At 43.8% G+C, this 16,325-nt stretch overlaps 1 protein-coding gene across 2 annotated transcripts in view; it reads left to right on the top strand.

Moving 5' to 3' along the window:
• The window catches only part of PRDM11 (PR/SET domain 11), a 45,722-nt gene extending 29,628 nt beyond the window's left edge, over positions 1–16,094 (top strand). The window contains exons 6-8 of one of the 2 annotated variants that reach the window (XM_083749623.1): positions 6,199–6,386; positions 10,677–11,312; positions 12,094–16,094. In XM_083749623.1, the coding sequence (XP_083605749.1) occupies positions 6,199–6,386; positions 10,677–11,312; positions 12,094–14,255 (2,986 nt within the window). In that variant the 3' untranslated portion in view covers positions 14,256–16,094. The remainder of the gene's footprint in view (positions 1–6,198; positions 6,387–10,676; positions 11,313–12,093) is intronic. The other variant, XM_083749624.1, reaches the window with a different exon arrangement.
• Positions 16,095–16,325: the final 231 nt, after the last annotated feature.

Below are 16,325 nucleotides of genomic sequence, written 5' to 3'. Positions count from 1 at the left end.
GCGCAAGTTGTGGGCTTACTGTATACCAAGCTGTACCTTTTTTGAAATGAAAAAATAAAGAGCTCACAAATTTAACCTCTTTTGTTGACGGATGGCTTTTTCAGAAGCAACTAACTGGAGCATGCTCAAATGCTGGCTTTGACACCAATGTAATTCTCCTGACATCTTCAGAATTGCTCTTTTATTTGCAAACATGATGCCGTCTTTGTAACCCCCTTGTCTTATCACAGGCTTGCTGGTGCGTGATCTCCTTATACCAGCTTCCTGCTTAACAGGAGCTTTGTGCATGCATTCAGAAGAACATGTTAGGGCTTAAACTGGTGCAGCAGGTGTTACCCGCTCCCACCCGTCCCCCAGACTTCCCACATTGAATGGTCTCCGATCTTAGGGAGGAATGCAAGTGTGTCCAGCCAAACGCTCCCAAGTCTTCCCACCTTCCTACCACACACAGGAAAAATGCTGAAGGAGATACGCCTGGTACGCACAGGGTGGGTGCGGATGGCATGTGCATGGTTGCTTGCCCAGTTTAAACTCTCATACAATTCTTTTGAATCCAGGAATAGGGCAAACAGGAGATGCAAGCTACTGCCTATGTGAATCAAGATTACTGTCTACTTAGTTCTAAATGTAGTCTAGCCTAGCCTGTTAGGACTCCACTATGGTTCTGGAACTGGATGTTTGATCATATTCTCACACCTATAGTACATAAGCTAAAATTGCATGTGCACTGTACACTTTTCATACCTGCACCTGCTCTTCTGCACCCTATGGATGTCAAGAGTTGAGACACAATCCCCTTAAAGTCATAGCTGCAATAGTCTACATTCCACAAGGCCCTTCTGGCAGTGAGGATAAATTTAGGGCACATACTTATCAGGGAAGGGAACCCTAATGAACTCAAGGAGAATTCCTTCTGCGTAAACACTAATAGGATTGTGCTGTCAAGGTTAAAACATGTTGGGGCAGCCCCAACTCCACTTTCCCTGGGGCTACTTAAGACCAGAGTTCCCTGAGAGGAGGCAGAAGAGGAGAATGCCAGGCCAGGGTGTTAGTGCCACCAGCTCCTGAAGTAGACCTGAGATTAATTTGCACCATTTGCTTTGTATTAATATTTTAACCCGCAAATCTCCTTGGATGCCTTTATAGAAAGGCTTCATAGAAATGCAATAAATAAATGATGAAAATATAATCAGACTGGTTTTTGAAAGCCTATTTCAGAGGAAACTTCACTTTTCTGCAGTGTTGCCACCTTTTTGCAGGGAATTTAAAATCCATATGGCATTAAATGTGGATCACTTTTTTCGTGAATTAACAAAGTTCAGCATTTGTATACTTCTGAGGCAGGCATAGCACCAGTTCATTGCAAATTAATGTGAAGGAAATAATGGCGCAGGGTCTGGAAGTGCCTGGTCCTCAGAGCTTTCCACCACCAAAGTGGATGGGTTTTGCTCCCCTCCAAAGCAAGTCTAGATTGTAAGCTCCTTGGAGTAGAGACCTCTTTCTTTTGCTCCTCTTAAAGAACCATGTCCATTGATGGCACTCTATAAATTAAATAATAGGAATGTCGTCTGTTACAAAACTCCTGGTGTCTCATATGTGCTTGTCTCCAATCCATTAGGATGAGTAAGGTTGCTTTGCTTTCCTGTTTCAAACTTTTGTGATGTGTTGTTGATTCTGCTATCAGTTCTTCGAGAACTGATCCCAGAGACAAAAAACAAGTTGGCATTCTCAGCTACCGCTGACCTTTTCTGAGAAGCTCAGGTGCTTGTGGCCTCTGGATTTCTGGCACTTGGGAGAAATGTACACGCTGGGTGCTTTCTTTTAGAACAGGATAAGAAGCTGTAAAGCTAAGCTTGAGGAATCTGGGATGTTAATATATAGAGAAACATATCTGGGCAAATGAAGGTATGCCCCATGATTTATTTATTTTCCGTGGGGAATTAGCAACAAGGGATGAGTTCTTTGCTCTCTGAAATGCTTTCTTTGTGATCATCCCCACAAGGGGATGTTATATGTGATTGTGTATACCTGGCATGTTTTAAAGTGCCCCTTGTTTGACTGAAATGCTGTGCTTGCCCTAATATTTCTTATATATGATGGAAATTTATGAGTATTTTTGTTAACAATAAATATATAATACTTAAAACTCAAACTCTTTGTTGGGTAACGTCTTTCCTTCTCTACATGGGTGCTTTCAAGTTGTGTTCTGGAGCCTGTGTTCCATTTCAAGGACAATTCAAGGATAGTTTACAGCTTGCATATCTCTGCATGGTGCACAAATAGCACTTTTCTATCAGGACACATTTGTCAGATTGGGGCGGGTTTTATGTTTTTTGTTTTGCTATATTTTATGGACAATTTGAGGACAAAAAGCATTTGCTCATCAAGAAGGAGCAAAAGAAAGGTGAATGGTTTGGAAATGTTCCCAGTGTGAAAGTTTGTTCATGTGCCTAAAGATCTACAGAAAAAGCTACAAATCTGCCCATTTGCATTGTTATACAAAAAGCGACCTCACAAATAGTAATGTTCCAGATTTCATCTGCCTCGTTTATTATTTTATTTATTTCATAAAAATTTATATACTGCTTGAGTTGTAGAAAACCAAGTGGTTTACAAAACTGATGAGATTACTACAACTTCTAGCACCATACAGCTTACCTGAAACAGCAATAAGGATTTCATGAGGATCTCGCAAAGATAGTTTGGAGATCTCAGCTGTCCGTTTAGGTATATCCAAGAGTTGAGCATCCATGCGTGAAAATTTCTTACAGCTTTTTCAGAGACATCTTCTGAATCTCTAATTAGGTTTTGGGATTGCTTGTCACAGCTTGTCACAGCCTATATAAAAGCACATATGCATACATAAAAAGGTGACTCGTTCTTTCAAACAGATTACTACAACAGTTGCTCTGGGACAGGGAAACCCTTGGCCAGTGCCTTTTAGCTTTCCCAGTGCATCTGGAAAAGAAGTAGATGTTCATTTAACTGATTGGAATTGTTTAATTTAGGACTGATTCTGAGCTTTTCTTCCTTTAAAAAGTAAATAGAGCAACCACCACCAGGAAAGGAAAAAACCCCTGGTCAGAGCAACTCCTGTGTCCAAACGTCCGAGGAGTGCATCTGATTTCAGTAAACCCATGAAAACTTAGTGCAACTGGGGAAAGGAGTGAATCTTGAGAGTTGCTGCTTTCCTGGAATGGCACCATCTTTCCCCTCTCTGTCTTCCTCATGGCTTAGCAAATCTAGGCAATGAGGCTGTGGTGGGGGAAGCTTAGTTACAAAGTCAGAAGCTGCTCTGTTCTTCTTGACTTACCCTATAGCAGTGATGGGGAATTTGCGGCTCTTCAGATGACATTGGGCTCCCCATCATTCCCCTCCACCTTGGCTGATGGTCAGAGGTGATGGGGATTTGTGGTCCAAGAAGAGTTGGAGAGCCACAGCTTCCCCATCTCAGCCCTGCGGTGTCCAGATCCCTTGGCTTTGTGCATGTGTCTTCTCCCCAGTCACTCAAAAATATAGATGGAATCAGCCCCCTCTGTATATTGGATTGTGAAAGAAGTTGCCTGCACACTCAATTAGCATGTGTGTAATAAATTGAGTTGTCAGCCAGTCAGCAGAAAACTAAAACTGAGGCAGAGAGCGGAAAGGCAACTCACTTGTTTCTGAGGGGTCTGGATCAGTGTTTAATACGCCAAGTTCTAAACAGCTTTTGTTCTGTCACTTATCTGCTACACAGTAAATGAAGGTTTGGAGTCTAGTGTTCACCTGTCTCTTTTCTGACACTATGATTAATTATTTTGCAAAAGTGTAGTGCAGTGCAATATGAGCATGACAGCCAAGTATGGTCATCGGACACATATTAGAAGGATATTAATGGAAGTGGCTGGTGTGGTATGTGATAAATCACCTTGCGGGGGAAGAGCAGAAGCTGTTTCTGCTGTTAAAAGGGACTATTCCCAGGAGTAGTTCTTATGCTAGCAGAAGTAATGCGGCATGACCTCTGCCCTCTCTCTTATTCAAACATTGCCAGCTCCGCAATATAGATGCAATCCACTAAGCACAGTTTGTGCACAATCATCAGTAACTCTCAATTAAATTTGAAACATGGCTCCCATACAATTACTGGAAAAATACTCTTGCTCCAGAAACCTCTCTCTCTCACTCAGTACCAAGCCTAGGTTTTAGTAACATAAGTTTTCATATTGTCTCTGCCCCTCACCTGATAACTTGCTTACTTTTATGCATGCAGATTATCAAAATGTGCACACCAAGGATTAGTATGACTAACTAGGTAAAGCTAATGTGTCAAGATGGCTAAGAGATGCAAGGCAGTTCGTTCTTGATTCAGATCCTCTCCCCCATGGACTCTTAAGGTTTCTTTAGGCAAGCCACTGTCTCTCAGCTGCTTCATCTGTAACATGGCAGCCAGTGGTTAAAGTGGTGGGCTTGGATGGAGGACACTTGAGTTAAAATCCCTACTCTCCCATGTAGCTCACTGAGTGAAACTGGGCCTGTCACTATCTTTCAATCTAAACAACCTCAGTGTAGTTGTGAGCATAAATAGGAAGGAACTGTGTATGCCTTCTTGAGCTCTTTGTAGAATAGACAAGCAATAAATTCATTAAAACAAGGGAAAGCAAGACTGATAAACTTTACAGGGTTAATAAGAACTACCTCTTTGCCTGCCTCCAGAAGAAATTGGCTTTTGGGGGGGTCTGGAGAAATCCCGGAACATCATGCAGGGAAAGGAGAGGATAAATTGTTCCATCAGGCCAAGCAGAGATGCTTGCACTGATGGCATGATCTCCTTGGCACTGCTTTGAATTCCACTCAATAACTTTGGAACACAACTTATACAAGTGCTATATAATAAGAACTATCTGCGTTTGCCAGATAAAGAGTACTGCCTGCGTGCTGTTTTGTAATATTTTCACTGACGAATAAAATCCCTGATGTGGATTTTGGTATTACCCTTGAGCTGTAACTTAGTGGCTTGGTGATAGTAGACAAATGGTTTTCTCGTGAGGTTGCCAGAATGGCACCCAACTTTGTGAGAGCCAGTTTTTTTTGTTTGCCTATTTTTTTGCGCTCATGGCAGTGGCGATTGTGTGGTTGCCTGACAGCAGCCTTATCCCTTGTAAGTCTTGACAGCAAGAAATCCGACTACCACCTTTGTCCCTTTCCATTTGGAAATCCTTCGTTTCCAAACAGAAAGAGATATGAAATTAGAGCTGACATTGTTTTTCTATCTTTTTTACTGTTGCTGTTTCTTATTGTTGTAGTGCTTTGGAATGATTTGTGGGAAGCGATTTGTCAATGATATCAATCAATCGCAGAGAAAAACTGACAGGGGGAGGTGATGCTGGTGCAAAGTTTTCAGATGCTGAAATGCTTCTCGCTGAGCAGCTGCTATGTAGAGGGTGCTCAAAATGGCTTCTTTGCAGCAGCTTGTTCTGTATAGGCTCTTTACAAGAATTGGCTGCTGGCTACCAGAGTGGGAGTGAAGCTTGAATCATAGAATCATAGAGTTGGAAGAGACCACAAGGGCCATCGAGTCCCACCCCCTGCCAAGCAAGAAACACCATCAGAGCACTCCTGACATATGGTAGTCAAGCCTCTGCTTAAAGACCTCCAAAGAAGGAGACTCCACCACACTCCTTGGCAGCAAATTCCACTGTCGAACAGCTCTTACTGTCAGGAAGTTCTTCCTAATGTTTAGGTGGAGGAACAGAGAAGCAGTGAGGTCCAAGGACCCAGCATCTAAGGCCATTGTAAACACTTTACAAGCAGGCATGTGCTTTTCGGATATTGAAGAGGAACCTGTGGCTCCCCAGGTGCTGGAATCCAACTCCCATTATCCCTGACCATTGACCATGTTGGCCAAGGCTGCAGGGAGTTGCAGTGCAGCCGCGTCAGGTGGGCTTCAGGTTCCTCGTCCCTGTTTTAAATGTGCTGACAACATTGGTGTTACTAGACAGAGGCAACAGCTATATACCAGATTCAAGAAGCTGTTTGATATTCCTTCGGTGTGCATGTTATTTCCTTGTAGCTTGTTGCATATCATTATTCATGCCATCCAATATTCCTCTGCCTGTGTCTCCTTTTTGAAGGTCACTCATGCTGCGCTGTGGCTTCTGTATGTTTCCTTTCTGTCTAAGCCTCCTTGTAAGTCAAAAACTGCCCTGTCCTTGTTCTCAGGTATGTGGCCATATCCCGGGAGGAGAGAGAACAGAACCTCATGGCGTTCCAGCACAGCGAGAGGATTTACTTCCGGACCTGTCGAGACATCCGGCCAGGGGAGAGGCTAAGGGTCTGGTACAGCGAGGATTATATGAAGCGATTGCACAGCATGTCTCAGGAGACCATCAACAGAAACCTCACAAGAGGTGGGTGCCTTTCCCTTCCCTTTTCTGTCTCTGAGTTTGTTCTAGCATTCTTCTCTGACAAAGATGGCTTCTGAAGCAGCTACAAACATCTCTTTTTGGGTGACAGGGGGGTTAAAACCAGCAAACAAAACACTCCGTATCACAAAATGACTGAAATGAGCAGAATGCCTGGTTGAAATGAAATCCATCAAATAGCACTGTTGGGGCTGTGTGTGTGTGTGTGTGCCAGCTGATTTTATGCCTGCCTGGGAGTCAGAAGCATTAGGTCGAAAGAAATGCCCTTTGCTGGACTGGATTTTCTGGCTTGTGGTTCATTTTGTAGGGTCCTCTTCCTGTTGCAAAATAAATACCTAGAGGGACTTCACAATATTACACTGGTGACAAAGAGCAGCAGGCATTTATACACATCAGAGATATATCTTTTTATATAATAAAAATGTAAGGATGTCATCATGAGAGCCCTCGTTGGAGGATTTGTTGAGCCACATCACAATCCTGGAAGTCTGGGTGGGGTGGGGGAGCAAAAGTGAAGGCATGTTGTACAACAGCAGTGGCCATGGATTGGGAGTGAGAAGAGAGAGACACTGAGAGGGGAAGAGTGGTGATTTAAAACAATGGCAGAAGTTTGAGTAAATCGGGGATGGAGAGACAGCAATGGCAGCAGGGGGTTGGCAAGTGAAGTGGGACACAGCCCCAGGTGTAGAGATAGATTGGTGGCAGTGCCCATTAGCTGTTAAGGTGATTTGAGGACAGGATCTTTGCGGCGGGAATTTCTGCCAATAGTAGAGGAATCTCCCCCTTTTCTTACATGCGTTCTGTCCATAGGCCATCAGTCTAAGACTGACAGGTATTTGCTGTATGGGAACTGTGGGTTCCTTCCTAGAGCGAAAGCCAGCTTCCATGAGTCAACCTGAAGGTGCTCCTCAACAGTCTCCAGCACTGATGAAAGCGGTTGGGAGAGAAGAATGGGGAGGAGGGACAAAGTTAAGTTGTGGTGGTCGCTTTTTCCTCCTGCTGCCTCCGCAACGCTTCGTGGGTGTAAAATATTTTGCGTGCATCGGTGCAAAATGTAACAGGTGTCATGGCCCCACAGTATGAGACAACGTTTGAAAGCATGTGTGAGGGCATCATTCAGTTGGAAGTCTCTTGAACAGGACTCCGCAGAGTAGAAGGGCCCACACACTTCCACCCTGGTCTTGCGCAGCTCCCGTCCTGTCTTCTTTGGTTTCACTAAAAGAACTTTCCCAAGTTCTTAGCCATGCCCAGTTCTGGGGGGTAGAAGTAAACAGCAAAGGTAAAGGAAAGTCCTTTCTGACCATTCCAATAAAAGGATCTCAGGTGTGTGTGGTGGTGGGGAATTGCCTGAAATCTCAGAAAGCAAGTCATTACTGAACTAGGCAGGCCAATGGTATTTCTCAGAATCAGGTAGTTCTGTATATCCTATGGGCCATGTCTGCATGAGAACGTACCCTGCTGCTAAATCACAAGTGAAGGGCGCAGATGCTGGATGAAAAGGTACAGTCTGGCACAAGGGTGTCTGTTGCACAGAGCTCTGTCTACAACTCGGGTTGGGCTTTATGTGCAAAGACAAGCTAGAAATATTGTGTGTGTGTGTGTGTTTTTTAAAGTACAGAAATACCTTGTCAGTGTCCGTTTCATCACCACAAACCGCAACAGGATATCCTATGCAGTCACCTCTTGAGTATTTTTTCATTCAAACATCCGTGTTCCGGAAACGGTTGACATTCATTTGGTTAATGACAGCGCAATATATTATGTAATTCTACACATAGAAAGAGTAGCTGGAAGCCAAATTCAGCATTTGGCTTTTAAAAAATTCAACAGTAGAACAACGTGCAGAATTCATGCATCTCCGTCTAATGAGCATTTTTCTTAAAAGTTCCTCGGCATTTTGATTTAAGAAAGTGCCTTCAAATTTTGATAAGGTCCAACTGGTGGATACCCAAGAGTTCTTAAATTTAGATCTGAACTTGCTGCCTTCCTGACAAAAATAGGCAACTTGTGACTAAAATCTTCCCCTGACTGGAGATTAATATGGGGTTTAATTCCTTGTATTGATACAATGCACATATTGGGATAGTTGGCAATCCTTCACCATGGAAAAGTTCTTGCAGCTGTGGTGTATTTTATTGGTTGCCTTTTATCTTGTACATACTCTTCATTGGTTAAAAAGCTGTCCCTGATTAATTGGGCAGCACTTTAAAAAAAAGTTAAGTAATTTTGATTCAAGAACTTTAAATAATCTATGGGTGCAGACATTGCTGTATAAAAGGCATTCCCTCTTCTCTACTGCAAATGACCATGATGATGGTTGCTGCGGAAGGTGCTTGCCTAACCTAAAAACAGAGAGGGGATACTTTTCTTCAGAAGCACTGCTTTATTCATATGCAAATGTTTACAGAGTCAGTTACTTAATTGACTAAAACCACCAAATGACTAAAATAGCAACCTTTCTATAAGGCGTGCAAATTAAGCGCATCTGCACATATTTAGTCATTTCCTTTAATTTGTTTGTCTCATGTAGTTAGTCATGGGGTTGGAATCCAGAGTTATGCAGAGCAAAATTCCACAAACTGGATGCCCCTCTAGGCAGAAGAGGAGGGATGTGAATTTTGCTGATTCTCTCTTCCCCTTGTAGTGTTGCGTGCCTTACCCACCCACCCCCATCTGCTCTGGACAGTTGGGACACCCTCCAAAACATCGTAGGAGGGGGATGCAGGAGAAGAGGAAACAAGTGAAAATTACCTCTCTCTGCCCACCCACCCACCCACTGCACACAGCTGCAGCATGCACTGGATCCAACTTACTTTTGTAAACAAAAAGGAGCTCTTCCATTCACAGAATAGCAGGTCTGGACCCAAAACATAACCCCTAGTACCTCCCTAAGCCTGGCACCAAAGCTTTGCCTGCCAGCACCCACCCACCCTTGGCCCACCTTCTGAGATTCCATCAAGTAGTGCCCAAACACATTTTTAATTTAATTTTTCCTCCCATGAGTGTTAGTAACGTGTTTTGTGTTTACAGTGAAGATGGGTCCCCCAGGTTGATTGATTCTGTACTTAATACCAAATTACATACTATCATCAGATTACATGCACTGCTGTCCATATTTAGAATGGAAATAGAAGCCCAGTTGTGATCTACTCTTGTCCAAGAATACAGTGTAATTTGGAAGGGAAAAAAATCTGCCATGTCTAGTCTGGACCTCCAGCCAGTTGTCATACCCTTAAAAACTAATTAGGCTGTGGCATGGGCTCACTCTTGCCTGGCTTCAACATCTCTATAGCCAGACTCTAAGACTTGCGGCGTCAACAGATAAATGCTGATAATGAGGTGCCCATGCACCATCACACTATCTGGAATTGTACTCACCTTCGTAGCAGCTTTAGACTTGCAGTTGTTCAGGACTTTGTTGCCAGTGTTTGAAATTCCTATATAGCTCTTACAAAAGCACACATGTGGTTCAAAATGAAATATACATACATAGCAGCATAAAACAGCACCTTGTTTGGGAAGCAACCATGTGTCTTGATGCTTGGAGTTATTTGCAAGATAAGAAGAAAGATGGAAATTGAACCAAACCCATCATCTTCTGAATTTCCAGGTAAGGATATATGGCTACTCCCTTTGTTTTCAGCAACTACTAATATGCACAATCTCTCCGCTTTATTTTGGTGAACTTTGGCTAGGGGCCATACATTTGCAATCTTGTCGGGACCAGCTATAGGCCCCAACCTTGGAAGTCACTCAAAAAAGTCCCACCTCATTTTGCTAGTAAGTGATATGGGAAATGAGAGAGTGATTTCCTTGTGTTCTCACGCTTCCTGTCACTCTGGAATAGAAAAATGGTCCTTCAAGCCTACAGGTTTCACATGGAAATTTCTGCATCACACCCTTCATGTATTATTTGCCGGATACGTTTTACCAAGTAAAAGTTATCTTTTCAACAAACCAACACATTGAACATTATTGTCTCATTCCAGCACAGGTTGGCTGCCTGTTATTTTAGACCACCTTCCTATAGTTTGTCTTCTCTTAAAACCATCTGAGGCCTACTTCTGTATGGCTGCCTCCTAGAGACTGTTTTCCCTTTTAAACAAATCTCCAGTCTTAGGTTTCCTGAGACCCTCATTCCAATAAGTTTCCTTATTGGTAATGCAAACATGTGAAAAATGAAGATTTGTGTGCTCCCAGTTTGCTTTGGCTTTGGGGTGAGGAATGTTGCGGAATTCCCACTGATAATTCCAACTCCTGATTTTTTCTTTCTAGGAGATAAAAAATTACTAAGGGAAAGGTCAGAAAGAAATCTAGAAAACCAAGATGATAAGAGCTACCCCCTCGAGCTCACCACGTCAAAGCAAGGGAAGAGTTCCTACAAGCGCAGCTTTGAAGAAGGTGTGTCTCAACCCCAAACGAAGAAGAAGAAAATAGACCTCATCTTCAAAGATGTTCTAGAGGCTTCCCTAGAGCCAACAAAGATGGAAGAGCACAAGGTGATAAAGAATTCTGCTCCTTCCACTCGAAAGTCCTCCAGATTTCAAGCGCGAGACGCCTCGGAAGGTTGTGGGCCTGGTATTCATCACAGCTCTCCAAATCACAGTAGAGGCAGGAATGAGGGTGAGTGGAAAGTCCCCCGCAGCTCTAAAGACATTGGCCTGCTGGAAGATGAAGGGGAAGAGGCCTTGTCATTTAAAGTGAACAGCCCCACCGATCTGTCTCTGGCATCGACTCAGGATGATGCCCTTGAGATCCCGACAACTTCATTGTGTCCCAACTGTGTACGGTTGAAGAAGAAGATTCGCGAGTTGCAGGCTGAACTAAACATGCTAAGATCTGGCAAGTTAGCCGAGGCACCTCTACTACCTCCTCAGGTACCTGAGTACCAAGCATTTTCATACCCCTCAGGTAAGTTGCACACAAGAAAAGTGTTCCTCAAACACTGTATAAGGAGTGCCATTTTGTTTGACATTCGTGACTAAATATGTTCCAGCATTGAGTGTTCTCAGAAGCACCTGAGGTCTTGTTGGTGTGTTTCATGAAGCAGGAGCGTAGTCCTCTGAGCAAGTGGTCTTGGGATTGTGACTGTAATGATGAAACATGATGTTTCTTTTCACTGTAATCAGGCACCTTCAATAAAAAAATTCCATTGCAGCGAATTTGTTTGCTGTATTCTTGATGCATTCCCTTGCAGGAGAAAGAACAGCATATTGTTGTTTTTGAATCTTACCTAGAAATTGCAATTGACTCTCTTATGTTGAATATGAAATATACTGGCTTGTGGCATGTGTGTGAAGTATGTCATTAATATTTTCCCTTTTTCTCTTATCTAAAGGATTTTGTTGCTTGAATGCAAGTGTGCATTTCTTTATGAAGCTCTTTTGATTTCATTTCGGGACATGCTCTGTCATTGATGCCCTTTTGTGAATATGAAAGTAGTCAGAATATCAGAGTGGCGTTTGCTACCCAGGCTTGCATGGACTCTTGGAAATTATGATTTTAGATAATGAGGGGGTCTCGGAATGTTTATAAACCAAAATTTATTCTAGTAACATGTTCATTTTTTGCTGCAAATGACATGAGTAGCCAAGGGGGGGCATGTGGGATAGTTGTCTAACAGTTTTGTGTTGTTTCTTACAACCCTACCTTAAACCTTCTCCATTTCCCTCTCATTTCTTTTCTTTCGCAGCTTCGGAAAGCATCATGTCTGTTCCCACCATCATGGAGGACGACGACCAAGAGGTGGATTCAGCAGACGAATCTGTCTCCAATGACATGATAACAGCCACAGACGAGCCTTCCAAATTGTCCGCCGTCACTAGGAGGATTCGGCGCTTCAAGCAAGAGTGGCTCAAGAAGTTTTGGTTTCTGAGGTACTCCCCGACGCTCAACGAAATGTGGTGCCACGTCTGCCGCCAGTATACAGTGCAATCCTCTCGGACTTCGGCTTTCATCATTGGCTCCAAGCAGTTCAAGATACACACAATCAAACTTCACAGCCAGAGCAACCTCCACAAGAAGTGCCTGCAACTTTACAGGCTCAGGATGCACCCGGAGAAGACGGAAGAGATGTGCCGAAATATGACTCTGCTCTTCAACACAGCCTACCATTTAGCGATGGAAGGCCGGCCCTATTGTGACTTCAGGCCTCTTGCGGAACTACTGAGAAAGTGCGAGCTCAAAGTGGTGGATCAGTATATGAACGAGGGAGACTGTCAAATCTTGATCCACCACATTGCGCGAGCTCTTAGAGAAGATCTCGTCGAACGGGTCAGGCAATCTCCCTTCCTCAGCATCATTTTGGACGGGCAGAGCGACGATTTGCTTGCCGACACAGTTGCGGTTTACGTGCAGTATATCAGTAGCGATGGGCCTCCGGCCACTGAATTCCTCTCTCTCCAGGAGCTGGGCTTTTCTGCAACCGATAGTTACATCCAAGCGTTAGATAGGGCTTTCTCCGCCCTGGGAATCCGGCTGCAGGATGAAAAGCCGAGTGTTGGTTTGGGAGTCGATGGTGCTAACATCACTGCCAGCCTTAGAGCTAACATGTACATGACAATCAGAAAGACTCTGCCTTGGCTGCTCTGTCTGCCCCTTATGGTACACAAGCCGCACTTGGAGATATTGGATGCGATTAGTGGGAAAGAGCTTCCTTGCCTGGAGGAGCTAGAGAACAATCTGAAGCAGTTACTCAGCTTTTACCGTTACTCTCCCAGGCTGATGTGCGAGCTGAGGGTCACTGCTGCTACTCTCTGTGAAGAAACCGAGTTTTTGGGAGACATCAGAGCAGTGAAGTGGATCATCGGGGAGCAGAATGTCCTCAATGCTCTGATCAAGGATTACTTGGAAGTGGTGGCCCATCTCAAAGATGTCAGCGGCCAAACACAAAGAGCAGATGCGTCTGCCATTGCCTTGGCTCTCCTGCAGTTCCTCATGGACTACCAGTCAATTAAGCTGATCTACTTCCTGCTGGACGTCATTGCCGTGCTTTCGCGCCTTGCCTTTGTCTTCCAAGGCGAATACCTCCTTGTGTCGCAGGTGGATGACAAAATCGAGGAAGCCATCCAAGAGATCAGCAGGCTCTCCGATTCTCCCGGCGAGTATCTCCAGGAGTTTGAGGAGAGCTTTCGAGAAAGCTTCAATGGCGTGGCTGTGAAAAACCTACGGGTGGCGGAAGCCAAATTCCAGTCCATTCGAGAAAAGATATGCCAGAAGACCCAGGTGATTCTAGCTCAAAGGTTTGAACCTCGCAGCCGGGCATTTGTGAAAGCCTGCCAAGTGTTTGACCTCGCAGCTTGGCCGAGGAGCGCAGAGGAGCTTATGAGCTATGGCAGGGAAGACATGGTGCAGATTTTTGAGCACCTGGAAGCCGTGCCAACCTTTTCCACAGAAGTGAGCAGAGAAGGCATGGACCCCAGGGGGAGCTTGCTCATGGAATGGCGGGAACTCAAGGTGGATTATTATACCAAAAATGGTTTCAAAGATTTAATCGGCCACATTTGTAAATACAGGCAGAGGTTTCCTCTTTTAAACAAAATCATCCAGATCCTCAAAGTTCTTCCCACCTCCACAGCCTGCTGCGAAAAGGGGCGCAATGCCCTGCAGAGAGTGCGCAAGAACAATCGCTCTCGGCTCACCCTGGAGCAGCTCAGTGACCTTTTGACAATTGCTGTTAATGGACCACCTATTGCCAACTTCGAAGCCAAGAGGGCACTAGATAGTTGGTTTGAGGAGAAATCTAGCAATAGTTACGCACTGTCTGCAGAAATGCTGAGCAGGATGTCCTCCCTGGATCAGAAGCCAGTGCTGCAGAGCATGGACCACGGGTCAGAGTTTTACCCTGATATTTAGCAAGGAATGCCTCTCATTTAGAAAGCTGTTGAATCCCTTTTTTAAAGAAAAAAAATCAATACTCTAAGCTTTGATATAGTATATGAAATATATATATATTATATATGTATGTATGTATGTAAAGCCCAACACTGAAAATTTAAAACTTATCTGATGGAAGCTAAGAGGAATTTTTATGAATGAGACAAGACTTAACATTTACTGACATCTTCAACCGTGGCAGCTGCAATGTAGGTGGCAACATTTCATTCTTCAGAATCATGTGCTGGGGCCATAGTCTATATTTTCAAACTGATGTTATAAGCTAGACGTGGCAGGCCAATGTCATCCTACTTCTCATTATGCTTCTGTGTGTATGTCTTCTCTCTTTCTGTCTCTCCTTCTCTCTCTATTTCTTTGTTAGTTAGCAATTGAGCCATTTCAGCCCTCTACTAATGATGCTTGGGATTTTTGAGCCCAGTGCCTACATTTTGGTATTTCTTTTCCAGCTTCCCAATTTTCACGTAGGCTAGAGTGGATTCTTGCAGCTTCTTCTGATGATCTGGTTCATTTTCTTTTGTTTCTGTCAATTGGCCCATGATGCCCCTTCCTTGGTCTTAACCACCGGTGGGCATTTTCAGTGTAAGGCAAAACCTTTTTTCTGCTACTCCTGTGAAAATTCTACTAACGATTCATGTATCTTACAATATTGATAGCATGTTCAGATGAAAATAGCATAATGCAGAAGATGGGGAACTATTGGGGTGGGGTGGGGTGTTTTTGCATTTATATTTTTATATAGTAGACAATGAGAAAAATTAAATAAAACTCTTTACTGAAAACCCGGGCTGCTGTGGAAGCTAGAGAGCCAACGAGTCAAAGCCCCGTAACAGGGCAGAGACTCCAGGGCTTAAAATATGTATGCTAATTTTATGTTATTTATACTCGGTCTTTATCATCATAAATGGGTTGTGTCTTTGTTTGGGTTTTTATAACAAGTGAAAGAAATGCCTGCCACGTTTCTGTGGCAGGAGATATCAATGCAAGATCCGTCGTTGATTGTCGTCACATGACAAGGCCCTCTTAGGGGTTCACATATCCTCCGTTGAGTAAGGTTTGAAGTTCAGTCATCTGGCAAAAGAAAAAACGGAATGCTGTGTTTATTCCTGTGAACTGCTTCTTTCAAAGGGGTGCATGGTATGGCAACATATTTGCAGCTCAAATAAACACATCTGTGGAGATTTTTTTTTTTTTTTACTACCCCAACGCTTCAGGTTAAATAAGCCAAAATGAGCACAAAACCTCCACTGCTGACTGTGCCTTGCCCTGCTAATATTGCAGAGGGCAGCACCACAACAATAATGGACAATCACAGGAATAAAATGATTTTTTTGCCTGGAACTACTAGGATGGCACGTTTCCAGAGGGACTAACCTTATGCCAGTCGGCATTGTTTTGGAAATACAGCAAGGACGTCAGTTACACTGAACTTTTCCATATCCCCTCTCTCCACACACACCCTGCCATTTTCCTCCTGACCCTTCCTATTGGTCTTGGTGCTAAAGTATCTCTGGAACTGATGCTGCTAGCTGCTAGCTTTTCATTTATATAAATATATGACTTTATTTTTTAAACCGTACGTTTTCAGTGGTAATGTAGCATGTTGTTAAAGCAGTCTCTCTTAGGGTATATCTGCACCAGCTTCCTTCACTGTATCTTTTCCTCTCCTCTCTTTTCGCTCAGTGGAAATGTCCCGGGAATAATCTTTTAGCATTGTTCCCATTCATGCGTGATTCTTATATCCAGGACTCAAAGCTCATTCCCTTCACCCTGCAACTGCTCAGTGAAAAACAAAGAAAACCCCAGATACCTTGATGTGTTGTCATACAAAAGAACTAGGGATAGAGGCTCCGTGCTTTGTGGCATCTCCATGGATTGTAAAGCAGTTGGAGCTGTTAAGAGAACTCAGCCCGGCTGCCTCCAGACAAAAGGAAAGCGGGGGTGGGAGGGAAGGGAAGATAGTTGAAGGCCATTTACCCGTGCACCGTCCGCCTCATTCATGACAAATGCACAACAGTAGCCATAAGAAGC

The sequence above is a fragment of the Podarcis gaigeae genome, assembly GCF_964106915.1.
Source record: "Podarcis gaigeae genome assembly, chromosome: 1".
NCBI lineage: Eukaryota > Metazoa > Chordata > Lepidosauria > Squamata > Lacertidae > Podarcis > Podarcis gaigeae.
This window is presented reverse-complemented; position numbering and strand designations above follow the sequence as displayed.